The sequence below is a fragment of the Lipophrys pholis genome (genome assembly GCF_963383615.2).
Source record: "Lipophrys pholis genome assembly, chromosome: 2".
Taxonomy (NCBI): Eukaryota; Metazoa; Chordata; class Actinopteri; order Blenniiformes; family Blenniidae; genus Lipophrys; species Lipophrys pholis.
In genome coordinates, this window is record NC_137636.1 from 38,765,020 (window position 1) to 38,785,900 (window position 20,881).

A 20,881-nucleotide genomic window follows, 5' to 3' on the forward strand; every position below is an offset into this window, starting at 1 on the left:
GACGCAGGGAGTTCCGTAAAAACCAGGTTTATTGAAACAAAGTCCAGGAGACACAAGAAGACACAGAGACACAGGAGGGACACGATGACAAGAGGCGAGACATGTTGACGAGACGATTCGACCAGGACAACCGAGGGAGAGGAGTTTAAATACACTGGGAAGGGTGGACACAGGTGGGACACAACGATGGGAGACCACAGAGGAGAAGATCAGTGGTTGATTGGAAACACGAGGTGAGACGCACAGAGACCCACAGAGACCCACAGAGAGACAGAGACGCACAGAGAGACACAGAGACGCACAGAGAGACACAGAGACACACAGAGACGCACAGAGAGACACAGAGACGCACAGAGACACAAAGAGAGACACAGAGACGCACAGAGAGACAGAGACGCACAGAGAGACACAGAGAGACAGAGACGCACAGAGAGACACAGAGACCCACAGAGAGACACACAGAGACACAGAGACCTGACATATTGTTTGCTGCAGAGGTGTGCATGGCAGAAGAGTAATGCACAAACACACTCCTGGTAAATACTATATTTACAAATCAATACACTTTTACATTTGAGAGATTCATTCCTTTATCTTCAAAAAAGTCATATTAGGAATATTTTCCACTTTAATAACCTAATAACATTTGTTACAAACCAAATAAATATGTTCTCTACAAAACTCAATCCTTAAAGCCAATACTGGAAATACTGTTGTTAACGTGCTGAGACGCAGTAGAAGTGAGTAACTAGTAGTAGACCTCCCTGATCTTTGCCTGCAGGCTGTCGCAGGTCTTCTTGGCGTCTCCCAGTAACATGGACGTGTTGGGCTTGTAGAAGATGGGATTATCTACTGCGGCATAGCCCACACCCAGGGTGCGCTTCATCACGATCACCTGCAGTCACCATTCAACAGGAAACATCTCACTTTATGGGCTGAAAAACAATCCTGCTCCAGTGAGCCTCTTCAAAGGTTGTCAAAAAAACAAAGAGTCGACGAACCTGTTTGGACTTCCACACCTCCAGAACCGGCATGCCAGCGATGATGGAGTTGGGATCCTCTTGTGCAGCAGAGTTCACCGTGTCATTGGCTCCGATGACCAGCGTCAGGTCTGTCTCTGAGGGTCACACACACTCCGTTTAACACAACAGCATCGGATCTGCCCCGTCATAAACAGAACCCTGTCTGGGACTGACTGCACGCCGTGTTGCTAAGGAAACGACCGCGGCTCTGAACACCCGGACAACATGTGGCTGCTGCGAGCGCCGATCAAGAGGAGGTGGTCTGCAATCGGATCCGTCCTGTCAAGCCGGCGGCCGCGTCGCAGGACAGAACCGCTGGCATCAAAAGGAGCTTGCCTGGGAAGTCGTTGTTGATCTCGTCCATCTCCAGGACCACGTCGTAGGGGACGCCGGCCTCAGCCAGCAGGACGTTCAGCTGGCCCGGCATACGACCGGCCACCGGGTGGATACCGAACCTGCAGGCACAGGGACTCAAAAATATTACAGCTACATTCATCTGGATTAATTATAGCATGAAATAATAAAGAGATACTTTCCATGTGAAATGATAAGGCAGGGTCAATCTGAACCCAATCACCACCCAGCTGGTGCTGCGCCGAGCAGCAGGCGACTGGTGGGACGACTCTGGAACATTTATTCTGCCAGAACCAGCTGTCGAGGTGTATTTTCATTTTACTGACTGCACAGGCTTTCTGTGTAGAGTTTGCATGTTCTACAGGGGGACCGAGAGTTTTCGTCCTCCCGTAGGGCTTTTCCACCAACAAGAACCAGGTTCTAGTTCAGGGCCGGTGCCAGAGCCAGTTCTCAAATGAGCACAACAAGGAACCGGTTCTTTTTCCACCGCACAGCCAGAGCGGAGCCAGAGCGGGGCCAGAGCGGGGCCAGATGCATCATCAGGTGGGGGCGGAGTTATCACTGGAGTTATTGTTGAATCCCGAGCAGCGGTTGTCTCTCTCGCTGTCCCGGAGCTCCCTCCGGACCTTACAGCCGATGTGGACATCACCACACACACAGACTCAGCTCGCTAGTCGCTAGACCAAATAGCTCAAGAGGCGTTCTGAACTCCGTCGTGCGGCACTCACTCACTCTCCAGCAGAGAGGCGCCGCCCCTTTTTATTTAGCAGTGACCGCGGAAAAACAACACACGTCACATATGCTCGCAAAGATCATGGAGGAATGGAGGTGTAGAATGATAGAACGCTGCTCTACAGCCGTTTCCATGGTAACCTAGGTAACCACTCTGATTAAAGTTCTCTTTCACATGAAGCCGTTAAAAGGCTCATTTTAGCTCTAAAAACTCCAACTTTCATTTCCAGTAGTTTGTAGTTTGTTTAGTAGTTCCTGAGGAACCAGAAGTCTGGCTTCATTAGAAAGAAGTTCTGTAGAGCGTCTCATAGCGGAGCGCCCCCTGCTGCTCATGCAGACCTCAGCCTGCGGTCAGAACGCCAGACAAGACCTGGAGGTGGACTTAGTTACAATGATGTCACCATGAAAAGCCTGAAAAGAACTGGTTCTAGGTTCTAGAGTCACCAGCTGACTGACAGGAGGAGCTCTGTAGCTCTAGAACCACGGCTCCGCGATCACGGATTAAATAATCTCGTTCCCTCGTATTATTAACTTCAGGGAACGACTTATTATATCGTTCCCAAGCGTTATCTTTATTTTTTCTCTATAACCACTTCTCTGGATCCTCTCTGGCTCTTCTCTGGCTCTTCTCTGGCTCCTCTCTGGCTCTTCTCTGGCTCCTCTCTGGCTCCTCTCTGGCTCTTCTCTGGCTCCTCTCTGGCCCCGCTCTGGCTCCTCTCTGGCTCTTCTCTGGCCCCACTCTGGCTCCTCTCTGGCTCTTCTCTGGCTCTTCTCTGGCCCCACTCTGGCTCCTCTCTGGCTCTTCTCTGGCTCCTCTCTGGCTCCTCTCTGGCTCCTCTCTGGCTCTTCTCTGGCTCCTCTCTGGCTCCTCTCTGGCTCTTCTCTGGCCCCGCTCTGGCTCCTCTCTGGCTCCTCTCTGGCTCTTCTCTGGCCCCACTCTGGCTCCTCTCTGGCTCTTCTCTGGCTCTTCTCTGGCTCCTCTCTGGCCCTTCTCTGGCTCTTCTCTGGCTCTTCTCTGGCTCCTCTCTGGCTCCTCTCTGGCTCCTCTCTGGCTCTTCTCTGGCTCCTCTCTGGCCCCACTCTGGCTCCTCTCTGGCCCCGCTCTGGCTCCTCTCTGGCTCCTCTCTGGCTCTTCTCTGGCCCCACTCTGGCTCCTCTCTGGCTCTTCTCTGGCTCTTCTCTGGCCCCACTCTGGCTCCTCTCTGGCTCTTCTCTGGCTCCTCTCTGGCTCCTCTCTGGCTCCTCTCTGGCTCTTCTCTGGCCCCGCTCTGGCTCCTCTCTGGCTCCTCTCTGGCCCTTCTCTGGCCCCACTCTGGCTCCTCTCTGGCTCTTCTCTGGCTCTTCTCTGGCTCCTCTCTGGCTCTTCTCTGGCTCCTCTCTGGCCCCGCTCTGGCTCCTCTCTGGCTCCTCTCTGGCTCTTCTCTGGCTCCTCTCTGGCTCTTCTCTGGCTCTTCTCTGGCTCCTCTCTGGCTCTTCTCTGGCCCCACTCTGGCTCCTCTCTGGCTCTTCTCTGGCTCTTCTCTGGCTTTTCTCTGGCTCTTCTCTGGCCCCGCTCTGGCTCCTCTCTGGCTCCTCTCTGACCCTGCTCTGGCCCCGCTCTGGCTCCGCTCTGGTCCAGCAATGAAGTGGGGCCAGTGTAGCACCAGTTCAGCCCCTGATTGGCCGGGGATTTGGAGGTGGAAAGTCAAAGAACCGGTGCTAAGTCTGGCCCTGGACCAGAACTAGAACCTGGTGGAAAAGCCCCCCCACCGTCCATAAACAGGCTCTGTGTTCGTTAGTTTTTTAACATTTCCTTTAAAAGTAGAAGTGAGTGTTTGCGGTCGTCTGGCTCATTGTGATTTAGTTTGAATAATCTTTACCTTTGAGCACAAAGCGATGAAGAAACTCACCTGACCGTCTTGCCCTGTTCCCTCAGCATCTTCACCATGTCTGCTATGGGATACTGAGCTTTGGCTGCACACAGACCCCAACCTGCAACACAGTGAGGCCAGCGTCCTTCAGCTTTATGTGTTCTAAACAGTAAACATGTCTTCAGCTGCTCCTTTAAATTGAACCCAGGTCGCTTCCATCTACAGTCAAGACTGAACCAGAGTTGGATGAATTGAACTAAAAAGCCTCTGAAGCTTCATCGTGTCGACTCATCTTCTTCAATTCCAAGTAGCAGAGAAGACCTAAGATGTAACACGAGGAGGTTTATATACATTTTCTTGTTTTAACTTTTGATTTGAAATTTGGCTTGATGTTACATTCTCTACATTGTTCAGCACTACGGCTTAGTTCATTTTAATAATACATTTTCAACAAATCCCGACAATAGAAAACATCTTTTGCCTCCATATTTCTTTATTTCTACTAAAACGAAAAAGCATTTCTCCGAACCTCAGATTCCTCCAACATTTTGAGACTTAAAGGAAAAGTTCAGTCTCAGGATCTAATGATTCTACAAATCAAGTAAAGAAAAACTTGTGTAAAGTGTTTTTTATTGCAGCAGTTTATCCTCTGGAGGTCCATTTCTGCTCATTGCCCACCAGACAGGAAGAACATTTCACAGTAATTCCTCTCTGAACCCAGCAGGACAGATCAAACTGCTCATTCCTCTGCTCTGGGATAATCCAAGACTCCTCTGGATTAAATCAGAGTACTTCACCGCTCTCTGAAGGAAAACTGGAGCATGTGTGGTGAGCAGTTGGAGCTCCTGCGTACAAAGAACCATTTTCTAACCCCTGAATAACTCTGGTGGTCATTTACTTTTCTTTTCTTTCTTTTGAGTTAAACATTTCCTCAATCAGGTTCTTTGATTCCAGTCACTGGTAACAAGTATCTTGTAAATCCCCAGACAACCAGAGAGCCTTCTGTTTCCTCACAGCACATCGAGAAGTCTTGTTTGAACTCAAAAGCTCTTCAGACTTGTCACTGTTTGTCTAATGGAACCAGCATGTTGGACCACACAGCCGTCCTCCTGTTGGTTTGGAAAACAGCAGCAAAGTCCAAGCTTCTCCGACCGGTTCCCTCCTTTTCTCATGCTGCTCCTCGGCTGACAGATGAGTCTGGCTTCTTCTGCTTCATCAATCAAGATGTGTTCATTATCTCACGCTCACAAATCTAAACCATCAATTGTGGTGTTTTTCTCCCTGCACGTGTGGCTGCAGGATCATTTGTGAATAAACTGCTCCCTCTAGTGGTCACTGACCGTCAAGGCCCAGGCCCAAGACCATTCTGAGGCGCTCTACTAAAGACTGTGGCCGATCCAGGGCTGCTGTTTTTATTCACATTTCATTTTGGCAGTGCGCCGAGCCTCTGCTCGTTCTCTCCAGGTGAACTCGATCAAATGACAGACAGCTTATGTGATCGATCCTGACAGTCTGAGCAGCTGCAGCTGGAGAGCAGAGAAAGATTCATGCTGTCCAGTGGTGAGAGTTTCATCAAATGGAGCTCCACCTTCGTCTCTCATGTCAGCCCAAACCTCTATTTATCTACGCATCTCCACCTAAGGCTGGGACCTTTTATCATGACTGTTTGACTTTGTGCCGGAGGAAAAGTTACTGCTTAATGTAATGGTACACGAGGATAATACACCCTGGAGGTCGATTAATATCCTCTGGCTTTAATGCAATCCGGAAAAAAAGGACCTGGCTCATAATTAGAAGTGTGATATTTGCATAAACGTGACAGCATTTTATTTCTTCACCTTGAGTTACTCAAACATGAAGCTTTATATATTTAAAAAAACAAAAACAGTCTAATGAGGTCAAAATGACGTTCTGTCTGGGGGTTGTTCTGATTCCTTCATTCTTTCTGTTCAATCTTTAACTAGAATTCCAACAACATCAGATAATAAGCAGGTTTTCTGTCCGATTTAAATGAGCAAACTGCAAAATCTGGTACATTTATTTGAGTTAAATACCACAAATCTGCAGAAGTAAAAAGTATTTCTGGGTGAACGAAGTAAAAAACCTGATCAGAGCTTTACTCTATATGGCAGCTTTGGTTGTCCGTCCGGTCAATGAGGAATGAATAAAGAAAAGAAAAGTCATTTACATGCTTGGCTGGTATTTTCCAGGTGGTGTGTAGTTTCATCTGAGAGGCACCAACGGTCCGTCAGCTCACAGTGACCAAACAAGGATTCATGCAGAATGTAAAGATTTTAACACAATAAGTACCTAATTAGTGGTCGAATATAAAGAGGCAGGTTTTTAATCGAGGGAGACATCGATACTAAAGTTGGTCCTCACGGTTGAGGATCATTATGTGGCCCTCAGGAGAAGCCCCCCCCCCCCTTTCCCCCCATAAATTTAATAATCTGCCCTTAATCCCTGGTTGAGGCTTCATCAGCTACACGTAACTGAATGTATGTAAATCTGGGCCTAAAGTTAAGTACATCAAGTGAAAAATGGACAAATTAAAAAAAGACTTGTCACTAGTTTTAAAACCAGAAATTGTTTGAGATTATGAATGAGATTTTATTGATAAAACCTGGAGCTGCGTCTCCAAGGTGTACCTGGTGTGATGATGATGGAGCTGGCCTCCTTGATGATATCAATGGACTGCTCCACGTTGACCTCGGTGTGCGTGCCAACGATCTCCATGGGCTTCCCGCCGGCGGTGGAGGTGGTGCCGTACCCGCCCAGGATCACGTTGGGCAGGGAGCGGTTCATCGCCTGAGACCAGTTTCCTGATGCCGGTTACCCGAGGGATTAACGTGGATGTCTTGAAGAGATGCTGGTCTACTCACCACACACATGATGTAGGACAGGATGGCGCCAGACGAGCCGATCAGCGCTCCGACGATGGTCATGAGGTTGTTGTCCAGCAGGAAGCCTTCAGCACACAGAGCCCATCCAGAGTAGCTGTTCAGCACCGTGATGACCACGGGCATGTCGGCGCCGCCGATGGCCGCCGTCAGAGTCACACCCTGCAGGAACGTCAGACCCGGTGGATCTCTGCTTCAGCTCAATGAGCCTCAGTGGTGTTCCTCCATTCAAATGTTCCTTTTCCTTCAGTTACAACTGATTTAACTAGAAACCAAAGTACACTTTATAACTTTGCAAATAGACTTTAAAGATTTTGAGATCCAGCAGAGAAAACTTAATGAAGTTTGATGTTTCTCATGGTTGCGGCGACATGAGCATTTATGAGGATGGTTGTTATGATGAGGATCATTATTACTCCATGTTGCTTTGCAAACACCTATTTGGAACCGGACACACATTGGGTCCTTTTATATTTATTGGTTTCTATGTTTTCTACCAACTTTTCACAAAAACTATTCACCCGAACTGCATAAAAATTCCAGGGATGCTTTGTCATCATCCGAGTTCCGTTAAATATTGAGAGCGATTGGGTCAAAGGTCAAGGTCTCGCTCATGGAAACGCTGCCAGCTCTGGTCCGATTGTTGTCAAACCAAATCTTCAGTTTTCAATTCCTTGTCCTGGAATGACGAAAATACCCCCCTGACCTTTGACCCCCAACCGCTTAAACTTTCATGCAATTCAGGAGAAAAGTTTTTGCTAAAAGTTAGTAAAACACATACAAATAAATAAATACACACACAGATAAAAACATAGCCTTCGCCCCAACTGGCAGAGGTAATAAATATATGTTAAAACAGGACATGAAAATAAGGTAACTTGACCTGGACTTGACATAACCTTTGACTGGCCCAAGAAAAAACCACCTGCATGTGTGACTTGGTCTCCGTCTGGCGACTATAGAAACGCTTTAGGAGTAGATCAGTGTGTGACGTCACGGTGCCACAATCTTCTGTGGCCAGAGAGAGGCTCAGCACCCCGGACCAGGGTGTGGATAAATAATGGAGAGATGGATTATTACTAATCTTATCATGGTTGTTTGTTATGATGAGTGACTCGCAGAATACAGTAAAAGTACACGACCGATTCTGGTCACAGTGTACATTTTTATACTTCCATGTGATATTTGAGTCCAGTAATATGAATCGTTGAAACGCTGAAGGAAAAGACGTGTAACTGAAAGTCCTGTTGGACAAACTGGACAATATGGAACCATGGAGAAGTTGCACATCTTCCTCCTTTATGGAATTTGCTGTATTTCATTATTTTATTTTTATATGAGTTGACTCAAGGAAACACAGCGTTCAACTCACCATGACAGTCGAAAGGCCGGAAACTCCCACCAGACAGCCCATCCCGGTGCCGTAGCTGGAGCTGAGCATGAAGGGCACCATCCCCCCGACGGACGCCGCCATCAGGCCGGCGTTCAGCACGTGACGTCCAGGTAACATCAGAGGAGCCGAGTTCAGGACGCCTACAAACAACAAGCACCTTCTTACAGAAGCAAAGGAATTATTGAGTCTGTGGTGGAATAAAGGGAAGAAACACGATAAAACAAATAAGGACATTTTTCTCCTCAATGGTGTGGAATGACTTTCAACCCTCACTTCTCTCCATGGAGGCTTTAAACTGTGGAAAGTCTTTGGTGCCTCTTCCAGACCAACTATGGGAATAATCTCACTGTTTGCATAAACACACAAGATATATATATATATATATATATATATATATATATATATATATATATATATATATATATACTGTATATAGAGAGAGAGAGACTGCCTGACTCGAAAGCAAGAAGCTCCTCATGTGTTCATCTTGATCAGTCACACTATCATGTAAACTAGAGAGTACTACAGAGTACTACAGAGTACTAGAGAGTACTGACACGTGTACAAGCTTGGAGTCCAGACCTGGATTCAACCGAGCTTTAAACATCACAGCTTCTCTAGTATGTAGAGCGATATTAGTGACCAAGGGGGAATACCCGTCAGGTCAGAACTCTCTGACCACTCCACTGCAGCCATGAAATATCATTTTGTAGGACTACCCAGAGGTCATCTGCTGCCCGTGTCGGTGTGGGAGAGCTTGTGTGGTCTCTGGATTGTTTTATTTCTGTTTTTCTGGCTGTGCTGCTGTGAACCAGATGCTCCTGTGGGAGAAATCCAAGTTGAAGATCCAGACGAACACGATTTAAACCCACGGCGGTGACGTCATGAGACCCGCGGCGCCGGGCCTGATGTGTGAAGGCCGGTACCTTGCAGCTTGCCGTAGGCCACCAGCGACCCGCTGAAGGTGACGCCTCCGATGTAGGTGCCCAGGTAGGCCACGGTCTTCAGCACCCCGGCGGCCGGGTGAGTGTCCAGGTGAGGGTACTCGATCATGAACTCGGCCACGCAGGTGAGAACAGCCGCCAGCCCCACCAGGCTGTGGAACGCCGCCACCAGCTGCGGCAGGTCAGTGATTTCAATTCGCTTGGCGATGGTCAGACCTGCAGCAGGATCAGCAGAGGAGGAGAAAAACAGGCTTCAGGGAGGAACCGTCTCTGGCTGAGTCACAAGAGAACCTCCTTTCTCCTGCACACTGGCTGGAAAAACACATTTCAAAAAAGAAAAGTTCTAAAAGGAGAAAGCTGTTTTCAGTTACGGGGCCTGCTCTTCAAAGACCAACTAATGAGGCCTGAGTTCAGTGTTTAATGGGGTTTTCTCCAGAACAGGGGGGAAGTGAATTAACACCTGCATGTGCTTCTCCCAGGAGGTTGACTACAGCATGGCTTCTTCAATCACTATGAACATGTACAATGTTCACACATGATGATGGAGCTCAACCGTCTTTCAATCTGATCAATGTTCTGTTGTGAATTAACAACAGAACAGAGAAAACAACCAGAACCACACTCTTCAAGCGCTGGAGGAGTAACAAGCAGAGTTAATAAGATGGAACTCAATCATGATGGTCTCCTAGTTTCCTAAACAAACTTGTTGGACTTCCAAAGGAAACACGTCTGGACTTTATTCATTTTCTTTCTTTTTAACCTGAAACTCATGTTTTGTTGCTTGATGGTCACCAGTCTCCTCGCCGTGGAAACAGGAGACAGGATTTGTGATGGAGGACGACGATAACACTTGTTCACAGGCTACGTCGGGAAGCAAACAAACATTTCTGACGTCACTAAAACGTTCTGTGAATTTCAGTCAAAGACTCTTTAAATATAAGAAAAGTGGATAATGTGATGACATGTCTGATTGTAACCTGTTGTACTTCACAACTTTTTGAAAATAAAGAATAAAAAAAAAAAAAGACTCTTTAAATATGAGGATCAGCAAGGTTGAGCAGTGGTTAGATTTTTTTCACGTCAAAGCAGGAAGGTTCAGGTTAAATTCCAGGTTTTAGTGGCGCAGTTATTATTTTAAAGGCTCATATTCAAAATTCACTTCCTAGAGGTTCTCCAGCAGTACTACTCGTCCCCATACCTGGACTGACGTCCCAGAAGTGAAGACAGTCTGTCCTCTCTGTCCCTGGCTTGTTCCAGGTTATAAAAAGTGTGTTGCTCCAAGCAGCCAATCAGAAATCAAACCCTATATAGTGTCATCGGGGGTTTAGCCAATCCCAATCAAGGTAGGCCGGCTGGCTTCTGGGGGCCTGGATTCACCGCTGGGATTGGGAAGGAGGGCAACAGTTCCAACCACACCCAGTGGACAGAACACACACACACACACACACACACACACACACACACACACACACACACACACACACACACACACACGCACGCACGCACACACGCACACACACACACACACACACACACACACACTCCCATTCCTCATCATTGAGATGTGCTGCTGTTGTTTCTTGTTCTCTGCCATCATTTGTTCAAGTGTCAAAATCATGTTCTTCTGTATTTGTTGCTGCTGCTTTGTTAAACGTAAGTTCCTGCTCGACAGTCCTGTTAATATCTAGATAGAGCTGCTCAGCTTCCTTTAATCTAACAACAGTTGGAAAGTGTTTGGATCACTGTAAATAGTATATATAGCATTAACAAGGGTGTTGTCTGTTGTAACTTGTGATGTTTCACCTTCACAGCCTGTATTCACAGGACGAATATTAGGATGGGTGTTTTTTCTTTGGTTTGGGTATGGCAGAAAGACAGACAAGACCATTAGTGGTCATGAATGTGGCTGAAAGTGTATTTTGGGGGGCCGTTCATGATGTACCCTGCCTTTCTCTCAGCATGAAGCGGACAGGCCTGCGTGGCAGCAGCGTGGAGGAAGAGGGTGTGGGAGATGAAGATGAGGCCTACCAAGCGTTCCTCCAGTAGCCATGGCCAGAGTCATCTGCGACAGCAGCTCCGGTGACGGCTTCAGGGCTCCCAGGGTGGCAGCGATGCCCCCCGCCACTCCCATCATGCCCAGGGTGTTCCCCAGGCGGCTGGTGCCCTGGGCGGAGAGTCCAGCCAGCGCCCCCACGCAACACAGGCCGGAGCCCAGATACATCATCTGGGAGGAAGGAACCACGTCTCAGGTTGTTCTGCTCAAATCACTAAAAGACTCAGTGGTTAACGTTCACGGTGGAATCAAATCATTTAATATTCAGAATAGAAACCAATTCAAATGTTGTTTAGCAATATTGATATTTAACTTATCAAATCAATTTCTAACTTCCTGTATTAATAAGCACCTGAGCAGCAGAGTTCTTTTACTATTTTGAAGAGAAAGATGTTGCATTAAAACATACAAATAATAACAATTAAACTTTTTGCATTAAAATGAAAAAATACACGTCATTGTTGATCTTAACACACAGGCTGTAATGAATGAGGCACATCGATACAGCCTCAATGGAGTTTGTTTAAAATGAGGCAAGAACGAATATAAAAAGCGCTTTAAGTGTAATAGAAATACACTTAAAACATTTAAAAAGTGGTTTAGCTCACTATTTTTGAAAACCACTGAGCTCAGGAATAACACAATTTAAATTCAGTGTTTCCTTCAACGACAGTTTTATTTTGTTTTTTCACAAATGGCCCAAAAGCAAAATGCAAGTCTCCTCTATATTGACATCGCTGACACCAATCAGTTTTGAGAATTACTCGTTTGTGTTTTGTTGCTTTAAGTGAAAGAAGCTTGACTTGTATTCTGTACAGGGTTTGGCAAAATAAGTTTAACTTGAGCCTGAACGCTTCGCTCACTGATTAGAAGCACGTTGACGCATTGAAACAACAAGTTGACAGACTTTGTTTTGTTTTCCTTTTCTGTTTTGTTGCATCATGTATCTGGTTGACTGAACATACTACTACTACTACTACTACTACTACTACTACTACTACTACTACTACTACTAAAATGAAGTGCACTCACACAGACGTTGAGACATTCTAAGAATAGGTTCACAGTCAATAGGACCAAACACTTGCTGTGTTCTGGATCGGTTCACTGAGCAGCCACTGGACGTCTTCAGTTGTTTGACTTGACAGAACAGTGTATTTTCATTTACCTGCTCGATGTTATATCCAGCCGCCACAGACGCTCCGTATCCCCCAACAAAGGCCGCCGCCGGCAGGGCGTACAGGTAATTGTACTCTGGGGGGTCAGTGGGACGTTTAAACATGTCCAGCATCCTCTGGGTGATCAGGAAACCTCCTGCATGTGCAGAGAAAAGAAAGGTCATGTGGCTGGGTCTGCAGTGAGTCTGATGATGTGCTGCAGGTCAGACCGGCGACGTTGATGGACGAGACGAAGGCAGCAGCCAGAGCCAGACTCTCCGCCGTGGAGGAGGGTGTGAGGCCTCCGCCCATCAGCACCAGACCTCCGACCGCCGTCAGGCCTGCAGAGCAGAACCACCGTTTGTTCAGAAAAGTACCAAGACACTTCAGATGGAGCTCCGGCGGTTTCCTGTGGTCGTTCCCCCTCACCTGAGATGGCGTTGGTGACCGACATGAGAGGGGAGTGCAGGGCCGGGGTCACGCCCCACACGGTGTGGTAGCCCACCAGGCCGGCCAGGCCAAAGGTCGTGACCATCTGAGTGAAGGCAGCGTTGGGGGAGATGATGCCCAGAGCCAAACAGGTGGAGACGCCTACAGAGCAACGCCAACGTTTAGCTTCTGCTTCTGCAACCACACCTTTCTTCCTTTTTCACAAGCAACAGGATTTCTCCCAGGAACAAATCAATTCTTATGCATTAATGAATAGTTGTATAATTGTTGATTCATACATTTTCCATTTGAAAACATGCAGATTTGCTGCATTAACTTTTTTTTTTTTGTTACTAAAAAAACAAGAAAAGAAAAAAGCCCAAGGTTGTCCAGGAAAACCACTGAATGTTAATCTGCAACTTATTGACTTGAACTAGATTTTGTGTCATTAAATCTCGATCCCTTCAGAAAAACATCTAAAGTATAAAACAAAGTATAAACCCCCATTTTTTTGAGAGACACATTTTTAGCTGCATCAGCTTTTTTTTTGCAACTTTTTTAATTACATATGAATACTATACAAATAGATATGGGAGTTGATGTTTTGTTCATAAAAAAAATAACAGTAAAGAGAAACAAGTTTTTGTTTGTAGTCTGGCTAAATTCTATAATGTTTTGCACAAAAGTGGAAAAAAGAAAATAACTTAAAAGTTGCTTGACTTTAATTCCAAAGTCTGAATGTCTCTGTGTTCCTGTGCATGTCTTTGGTTTTTTCTTCTTTTTTTAAATAAACTTTATTTAAAGCTTGTGAATCATCCTTCCAATTCACAAATCTTAACTGCGACGGCAGCAACAAAGTTTACACTAAAGATTATGACAGTAAAATGGCAGAGAAAAAAGGAAGAATAAACTAAAGAAATAAAAGAATAAATCAGTGTGGCAGACTTGATAGTTGTGATATTTCCTGTAAAATGAATTATATAAGTGACAGTTTAATGATTGAATATCTCAGTGTGGGTGCTGATCATTCATGTGCAGTTTTTTAAGTCGTTAACTTAAAAGACTCAAGATAATAATCAACTTCACTCAAGAACAACTTGAATAAAAGAACAGAATTTAAAAATGTACATTAGTAAATATAACAATTATACTAATAAAGTATAGAAATGAACGTTTCTCATCATTAGATTCAAAATCAGTAATGTTTTTCCCTTCAATATTGACTTTATGTTGTTTTGTATAGAAAATACACGACTGTGTGAGCAACAATAAGACAGATGAGTTACACTCTCAGGTTCAGTTTTACAAAAGTTCCATTTATCATGGATGTCCAGGAATCTTGATATAATTATGTTGGAAGTATACATGTTATGTAGTATTTTTAAATGTACTTCTTTGACCTTGTGGTGCCGACTGTCTGACCTGCAGTGTAGACGCTGGCGGAGGTCATGGTGCGTCTGAAGGGAGAAACCGTGGCTGCCTTCTCCGCCTTCAGCTCTGCCACTGATTTCTGTTTGAGCGGAGCTGGCGGCGGCGTTTTGGGGAGGGGGGACGGGAACATGTTCTTACCGTCCTGAATTCAACAGAAAACAAAGAAGAAGACCAGTGCGAGAAGCACCAGCAAGCCCAGGAAAGTTTTCCGTGAGAAACAAACATCAAAACTCAGTTGGATTTGCGTGGTGGGAGATCTGTGGGCGACGGTGGGAGAGGAACTCCCGGGAAGCAACGGAGACTAAACTGAACTCACAGCGATCACCAGCCGGTCACCAGGGCCTCTGGAAGAATGCTTCGTTTAACAAGAGGTAAACTGATATGTCCTGTTGCGGCTGCGTGGCTTCTCTGTCATAAACAGAATGTCAAAGCCAACATTCCTGGGAAAGTATATTTTGAAACCTTCATAACAATGTGGGATCCAGCGTGAGCTGTTCCCTGCTGGGCCGGGTCCGGACTGATAGCTGCTGCTGAGTGAGCGGGACGGGAAGGAGGCCAGCAGGCAGCTACAACAAAGAAAAACCCACCTTCATGACCAAAGTCCCACGGATGACGTGGCCAATTGTTCCATAGTCGAATTCGTCTTTGGGTTGGTAGTGGAAGTAGTCCTTGTCGGGGCTGATGGCCTTCAGCAGCTTCAGGATGTTGTTGGAATAGAGAGTGCTGGCCTGGGTGGCCATGCGGCTGGGCAGGTCCGTGTAGCCGATGTGTGTTACTCCCTGGTTCAGTGAGAAAAACACATCAACGGCAACTTTTCACGGCAGTAAAACTGCACCGGGTGTGTTTAGGGGGAAAGCCCACACCTTGTGAACGTGCAGGTCTCCGGGCTTGGTGGTCTCGATGTTGCCCCCTGCCTCTGCAGCCAGATCCACCACCACTGAGCCGTCCCTCATGGACTCCACAAACTCCTTCTTGATCAGAACTGGAGCTCGCTTCCCTGCATCCGGTCACATCACAGGACCGGCACAACAAATAACTCAAAGTAGAGTCATGTGATTTAAAACTTAAAGTTGAAAAAAAAGTCACAGTTCATTAAAGTTAGACTGCAACACCATGGAGGTAACAGGTGGAAATCTTTGTAAGTACGAGTCTCAAACAAACACCAGTCAACGGATTCTGTCACTGCAGAGAAATCATCCACTGGTATCCATTCATCCACATCTCTCCATTTGAAAACAAGGAAGTCCAGCAGGAAAAGGATCCTATGTAACTGAAGCGAGGCCAACTGTGTGTATCCTGAGTTCATGGTGGACGTTAACAGACCAGCCTCACTCCAACGCCTTGCAAGGTGCTGCTCCTCCACCCTTAATGAGGACAGGAGGGAAAGAGAACAACAACTCCGGCTTGGCAAAGAATTTCCAGTTAAACTTGTGTTTTTGTCTGGTCTGCTGTTAAAACTAGTTTGACATCATTAATACTGAGCTTATTTTCCAGGGGAACAAAAGGTACAAAAGTACGTGGAAACTTTGTTTTTCAGAGATTAAACGGGGCGAAGAGTTTCACTGTTTGGAGCATAAAAAACACAAAGGGCAGCTTCAACTCTCCTTTTACAGCTGAGGAGACTCACGACACTGTGGTGGAGTGGTTACTGGTTAGTGCTGTCGCTTCACAGACAGAAAACCACACCTTCCAATCAAGACGTCTTCTCCATGAGAAGTTTGCATTGTCTTCCTGTGGAAACTCAGGTTTCCTCTCATTTAAAATGTGTCTTTGGTACTTGATTTGTGATTATGACCCAGACTGACGAGCCGTCTGCAGTGTAACCGGCCGGGATCAGATCCAGCTGATCCCCGATCAGAGAAAGATGAATGGAAGATTGAGCAGGAGGACCAACGTATGTTGGACATATGTTGGACATACCAATGCAAGGACGGAGAGCTTCTCCATGCTAACAAATTTCCAGTTCTCACACACACACACACACACACACACACACACACACACACACACACACACACACACACACACACGTCTCTTGCTAGACCAAGAACACAAACCACCACTTTACCACGATGCCCACAAGGAGGCGATATTGTTTTAATGTATTAAGAATCTGCTCATTATGTGTTTGTCAAATAAAAGAATTGCACTGCCGACAAGAGACTACACACGAGTCTGAGACATTGGTTTGGAGTTGTGTCTCTTCATTGCCACCTAGTGTTTGATCAGAGCAGTGAATCAGAGGCCAGAGGTTCTGAGTTATAGAACTTAAAACAACACATGCTTTCTGGATTCTCTTACACCTGCTGTGTTCAGTTTAACAGGCAGAGTCTCAGCAGAACCATCACAACTCCAACAAAAGCTCTATGAAGGAAAAGCAAGAGGTTTTGATTTGTCACGTGGCCCAGGATAAATAGCATGAAGCACTTCAGTCTTCTGAACTCATCTTTTGAAAACTCGATGTGCTGCCCCCAATCTTTTGGAACAAACATAGTAATCATTTGGTTTTCCACAGAGCAAACCGCTGGAGCAGCAGAACCTCGACTCCCTGAGACCAAGCAAATTCTTCAGTTGAAGATGCAGGAGAATCAGAGGACAGTCAATCCACTCCAAACGTGATGTCTGAATCTAAACTCCTCAACTCTTCAGCTCTCGTCTGTGAGTGATGGCCGGTGCCCTTCTTCTGTTGGCAGCAGGAAAGCTTCTGATGAAACAGCTTCCACTGGGGTTGAATCTGAAGCTTCTTTGTTGGAACAAGTTCATGGCAGCAAATCAGACTAAGAACAATATACCAGCGAACGTCTGCTGCCTCATCACAGTGAACTACTCCCTCCTCGTCAGCGACGAGGTTCAATGTTGACGTGGAGCAAAGTCAGAAGTGTGAGGAGGTACGAGGGAGACTGACCTGGAATCAAAGCAGTGCTGATGACGATGTCCACGTCTTTGCACTGCTTGGCGAAAAGAGCCATCTCGGCGTCGATAAACTCTTTTGACATCTCTTTGGCATAACCTCCGACCCCGTCTCCAGACTCTTTGATCTCCACTTCTAAAGGCTCGGCCCCGAACGACTTGAACTGCTCCAGAGCTGCAGGCCTGACGGAGGAAGAATCCGCAGCATCATCACTCAGCCTGCACTCTCAGACATACTGTCTTCCTTCCTCCCGTCTCATACCTGGTGTCAAACCCCCGGACGATGGCTCCCATCGACTTCGCTGCTCCTGCTGCAGCTAAACCGGCAACACCTCCTCCTATAACCAGGACCTGTGAACAGAAACATCCACACGTACCAGAGGACCACCTTTATCTGAAAGCACTAGAACGAAAGGGGTTACCTTCGCCGGAGGGACTTTTCCTGCAGCTGTGATCTGACCCGTGAAGAACCGACCGAAGTGATTGGCGGCCAGAACCACCGCCTTGTATCTGCAGAAGTATAGACTCAAGTTTTAGTTACTGCAGAAACACTTCCTGATACAGTTTAATGTGCATTGAGAACAGGCTTTTCTCTACCCAGCGATGTTCGCCATGGAGCTCAGAGCGTCGTAGCCCTGAGCGATGGTGACCCGGGGCACCTGGTCCATGGCCAGCACGGTGCTCTGCCTCTCCGACAGCTTCGACATCAGCTCCGGGTTCTGGGCCGGATAAATGAAGCTCACCAAGGTGGCCTGAGGCTTCAGGAGGTCTGCCTCGCTCAGACTGGGGGCTCGAACCTGCAGCAGACAACGTAAACCTGTAACTGCATCTAAACTACAGGAAGATCCTCCATGTCAGCAGCACAAACGACAGACATGTCGAACCTTGAGGACCAGGTCTGAGCCCAGAGCTCCTTCCACGTCGGTGATCCTGGCTCCAGCGTCTCGGTACTGCTGGTCTGAGAACTTGGATTCCTCTCCGGCACCGCTCTCCACCTGCACCTGGAAGCCCTGTTTGACCAGCGCCTGCACCCCAGCGGGAGACAGCGCCACGCGACGCTCATTCTGCATCGTCTCTTTGGGAACGCCGACCACCACGTCTTTGTAGAGCACACCTGCACACCAGCCAGAGCAACGGCAGTTTGAAAAAGATGCATCAACCACACCTTGTACATTGATGCATTAACCTATTCAAAGTACCACTCCGGTGAGAAGACTTTGGTTTCAGACCTGTGTACAGAGCAACAACGATCAATGTCCAATCCACAGCTTGTCCTTGGACATATCAATCCATTGTTTTGGCTTTCAGTTTCCAACAAGTTGATTCCTTCATTTACTGAGTTCCTATATAATTCCTAGATTTCCAACAAAACCAAATCAGGGTTGAATATGATCCCACCTGACACTGTCCTGCTCACCGGGCCTCCATCACCTGGAGGCTTTATGTCCTCCAAACATTACCCAAGCGCCCCCTAGTGGGTGAACATAGTGTTTTCAGATGAGGCCAGTCAGCAGGTGAACATCATAAACAACAAAAACTTATCAAACATAAAATGGCCGCTACACATTATTATCATGAGGAGTTAAAATATCTGATCACAAGTGAAAAATGGGGAAAACATGTTGAAGATCACCGGCGAGCATGCGCACACCGCCGAGGTCGTGCGGCTGCCAACGGTCTCGGGTTTCACATTTCTCTCTGTACATGGCACGGTGACCTCGCCGCCATGGAGACTTTATTAGCAGGTGATTGGCACCGCTCCAGTTCACTCTCTCTCACACACACACACACACACACACACACACACACACACACACACACACACACACACACACGCACAAACACACACACACACACACACACTCTAACGTTAAAACTCGCAGCACCTTGACAAACAAGCTGTGTGGCATGTGACCTCGCGTTCGGCACCGACTCCATAAACAAACGCTTGTGGACACCATGGTCTGGACAGCGGCGAAGGTTTTGTCCTGTCACCTTTAACTGACCTCGTTCTGCTCTCACGTTAGCAGTGGCTGCTGCTCAGTGAGCAGCGCCGCGGCCTGCTTCACAACTACTTTCCCTATTTCGGGAACATCTCGAATAACCTGCCGACACGGGAGGCGATCCGTGGAGTTTTCCACTCCGCTGGCCAGGAGGAGCGTGTCCTCGACTGAACTCTTACACTCTTATTCTCAAATTCAGGCGAGAGGAAATCCAAACCGAAAAAAGGAAGAGTGCAAACCCAGCCGGTCCCCTGTGGAAAATCTTCTGAAGGTTGAGCAGGGAGATTTGAATAAAGCTGGACATGTCCTACCTCTGGAGGCCTTTTGGTCCCATAACACAGGGAAAGTCCTGAAATGCCTCCGGCCAGGTATCTTCTGACAGACGCCTCGCTGGAACAAAGTGACAGAAGAGCTGGAGATGCAGCGCAGGAGGTACGACATGTTCCCCAGACTCCAGACAGATCTTGATTATGAAGTCAAACAAGCAGAGATCGGTGAACTCTACTGCTGTGGAACAGCTAAGAACATTATACTGCCCTGGAGTCGGTGCCACACCAGGCCCTGTGTGCAGCGAGGCCTACAGACAGCAGAGTGACACTTCAGCCCTGCAGGACACACACACACACACACACACACACACACACACACACACACACACACACACACACACACACACGCACACACACACACACACACACACACACCACAGGCTTGTTCGCGAGATCTGGACTTATGACGCCGCCCTGCGACACTGTGCCAAGTTTCTGGGCCTGGTTGTTGTGAGGAGGAGCAGAGGAGGAGCAGAGGTGTCAGTGTTGAGATTAAAAGGTTGGAGAGGAAGACTCAATATTCAACATCCAAGCAAACACCAGGGGGGATTCCAGAAAGCGAGTTTTGTGAAAACTCAGAGTATGCTAACCCTGAAATGAGAGAAACCCAGAGTTTTCCATTCCAGACAGCTGGATTAAGCTCTGGGTCAGTCACCATGGTAACATACTCTCAGCAGAACCTGCTGGCTGGCAGGTTTAGTAAAGGAAACCCTGAGTTTCTACTGGCTCCTCCCACCTGAAGCAGCTGCTAGAAATGAATTGTCTGTTATTTCCAAACCCGATCGACATTCAGGCAGAAATAATTTGAGATCATTTATGTCGCCAGAGAGTCTTCCAGCCCAGATTAGAAGTCTGCTCACACACACACACACACACACACACACACACACACACACACACACACACACACACACACACACACACACACACACACACACACACACACACACACACACACACACACATGCGCACACACACACACACACACACACACACACACACACACACACACACACACACACACACACACACTGGCCAGCGCTCTAATGAGAGGTTAACTTCCGATCAATACCAAGTTTCATTTTAATTCAGTGGTCAGTTTTGTTTCATGTCTGTCGACCTAACAGGCAAGCAGCAGAGATTACCAGGTGGCTGTTTAATTTTATTTTTCTTCTTCCGCCATTTTCGTTGTTGGTAACTAGTCCCGGGCCGTTGGAAGCCCAGATTCAAAGAGCATAACAAAACCTATGGAACGTTCAGGGAATAGTGTGCTGTGACTGTCATTACTGTTTGGAGAACCGTTTCCAAAACAAATCGCACAAAAACGGTGAAACATTTCCCATATAAAGCAGCTGGGAGAGGCACCTGATGGAG

General features: G+C 47.0%; 1 protein-coding gene across 1 annotated transcript; it reads right to left on the bottom strand.

Annotated features, from left to right (window-relative positions):
* Positions 1–13: 13 nt before the first annotated feature.
* nnt2 (nicotinamide nucleotide transhydrogenase 2) lies at positions 14–19,868 on the bottom strand. The gene is made up of 21 exons (XM_080491998.1): positions 19,490–19,868; positions 18,060–18,289; positions 17,773–17,972; positions 17,598–17,685; positions 17,438–17,526; positions 17,171–17,358; positions 15,129–15,262; positions 14,853–15,044; positions 14,257–14,407; positions 12,835–12,996; positions 12,636–12,746; positions 12,417–12,562; positions 11,224–11,419; positions 9,178–9,411; positions 8,231–8,391; positions 6,841–7,020; positions 6,607–6,766; positions 3,998–4,079; positions 1,359–1,477; positions 1,002–1,117; positions 14–895 (listed from the first exon to the last, which is right to left on the bottom strand). Exons 1-21 carry the CDS (start codon positions 19,617–19,619, stop codon positions 749–751), a joined length of 3,216 nt encoding a protein of 1,071 aa, XP_080348124.1. The 5' UTR covers positions 19,620–19,868; the 3' UTR covers positions 14–748.
* Between the last annotated feature and the right edge of the window lie 1,013 nt (positions 19,869–20,881).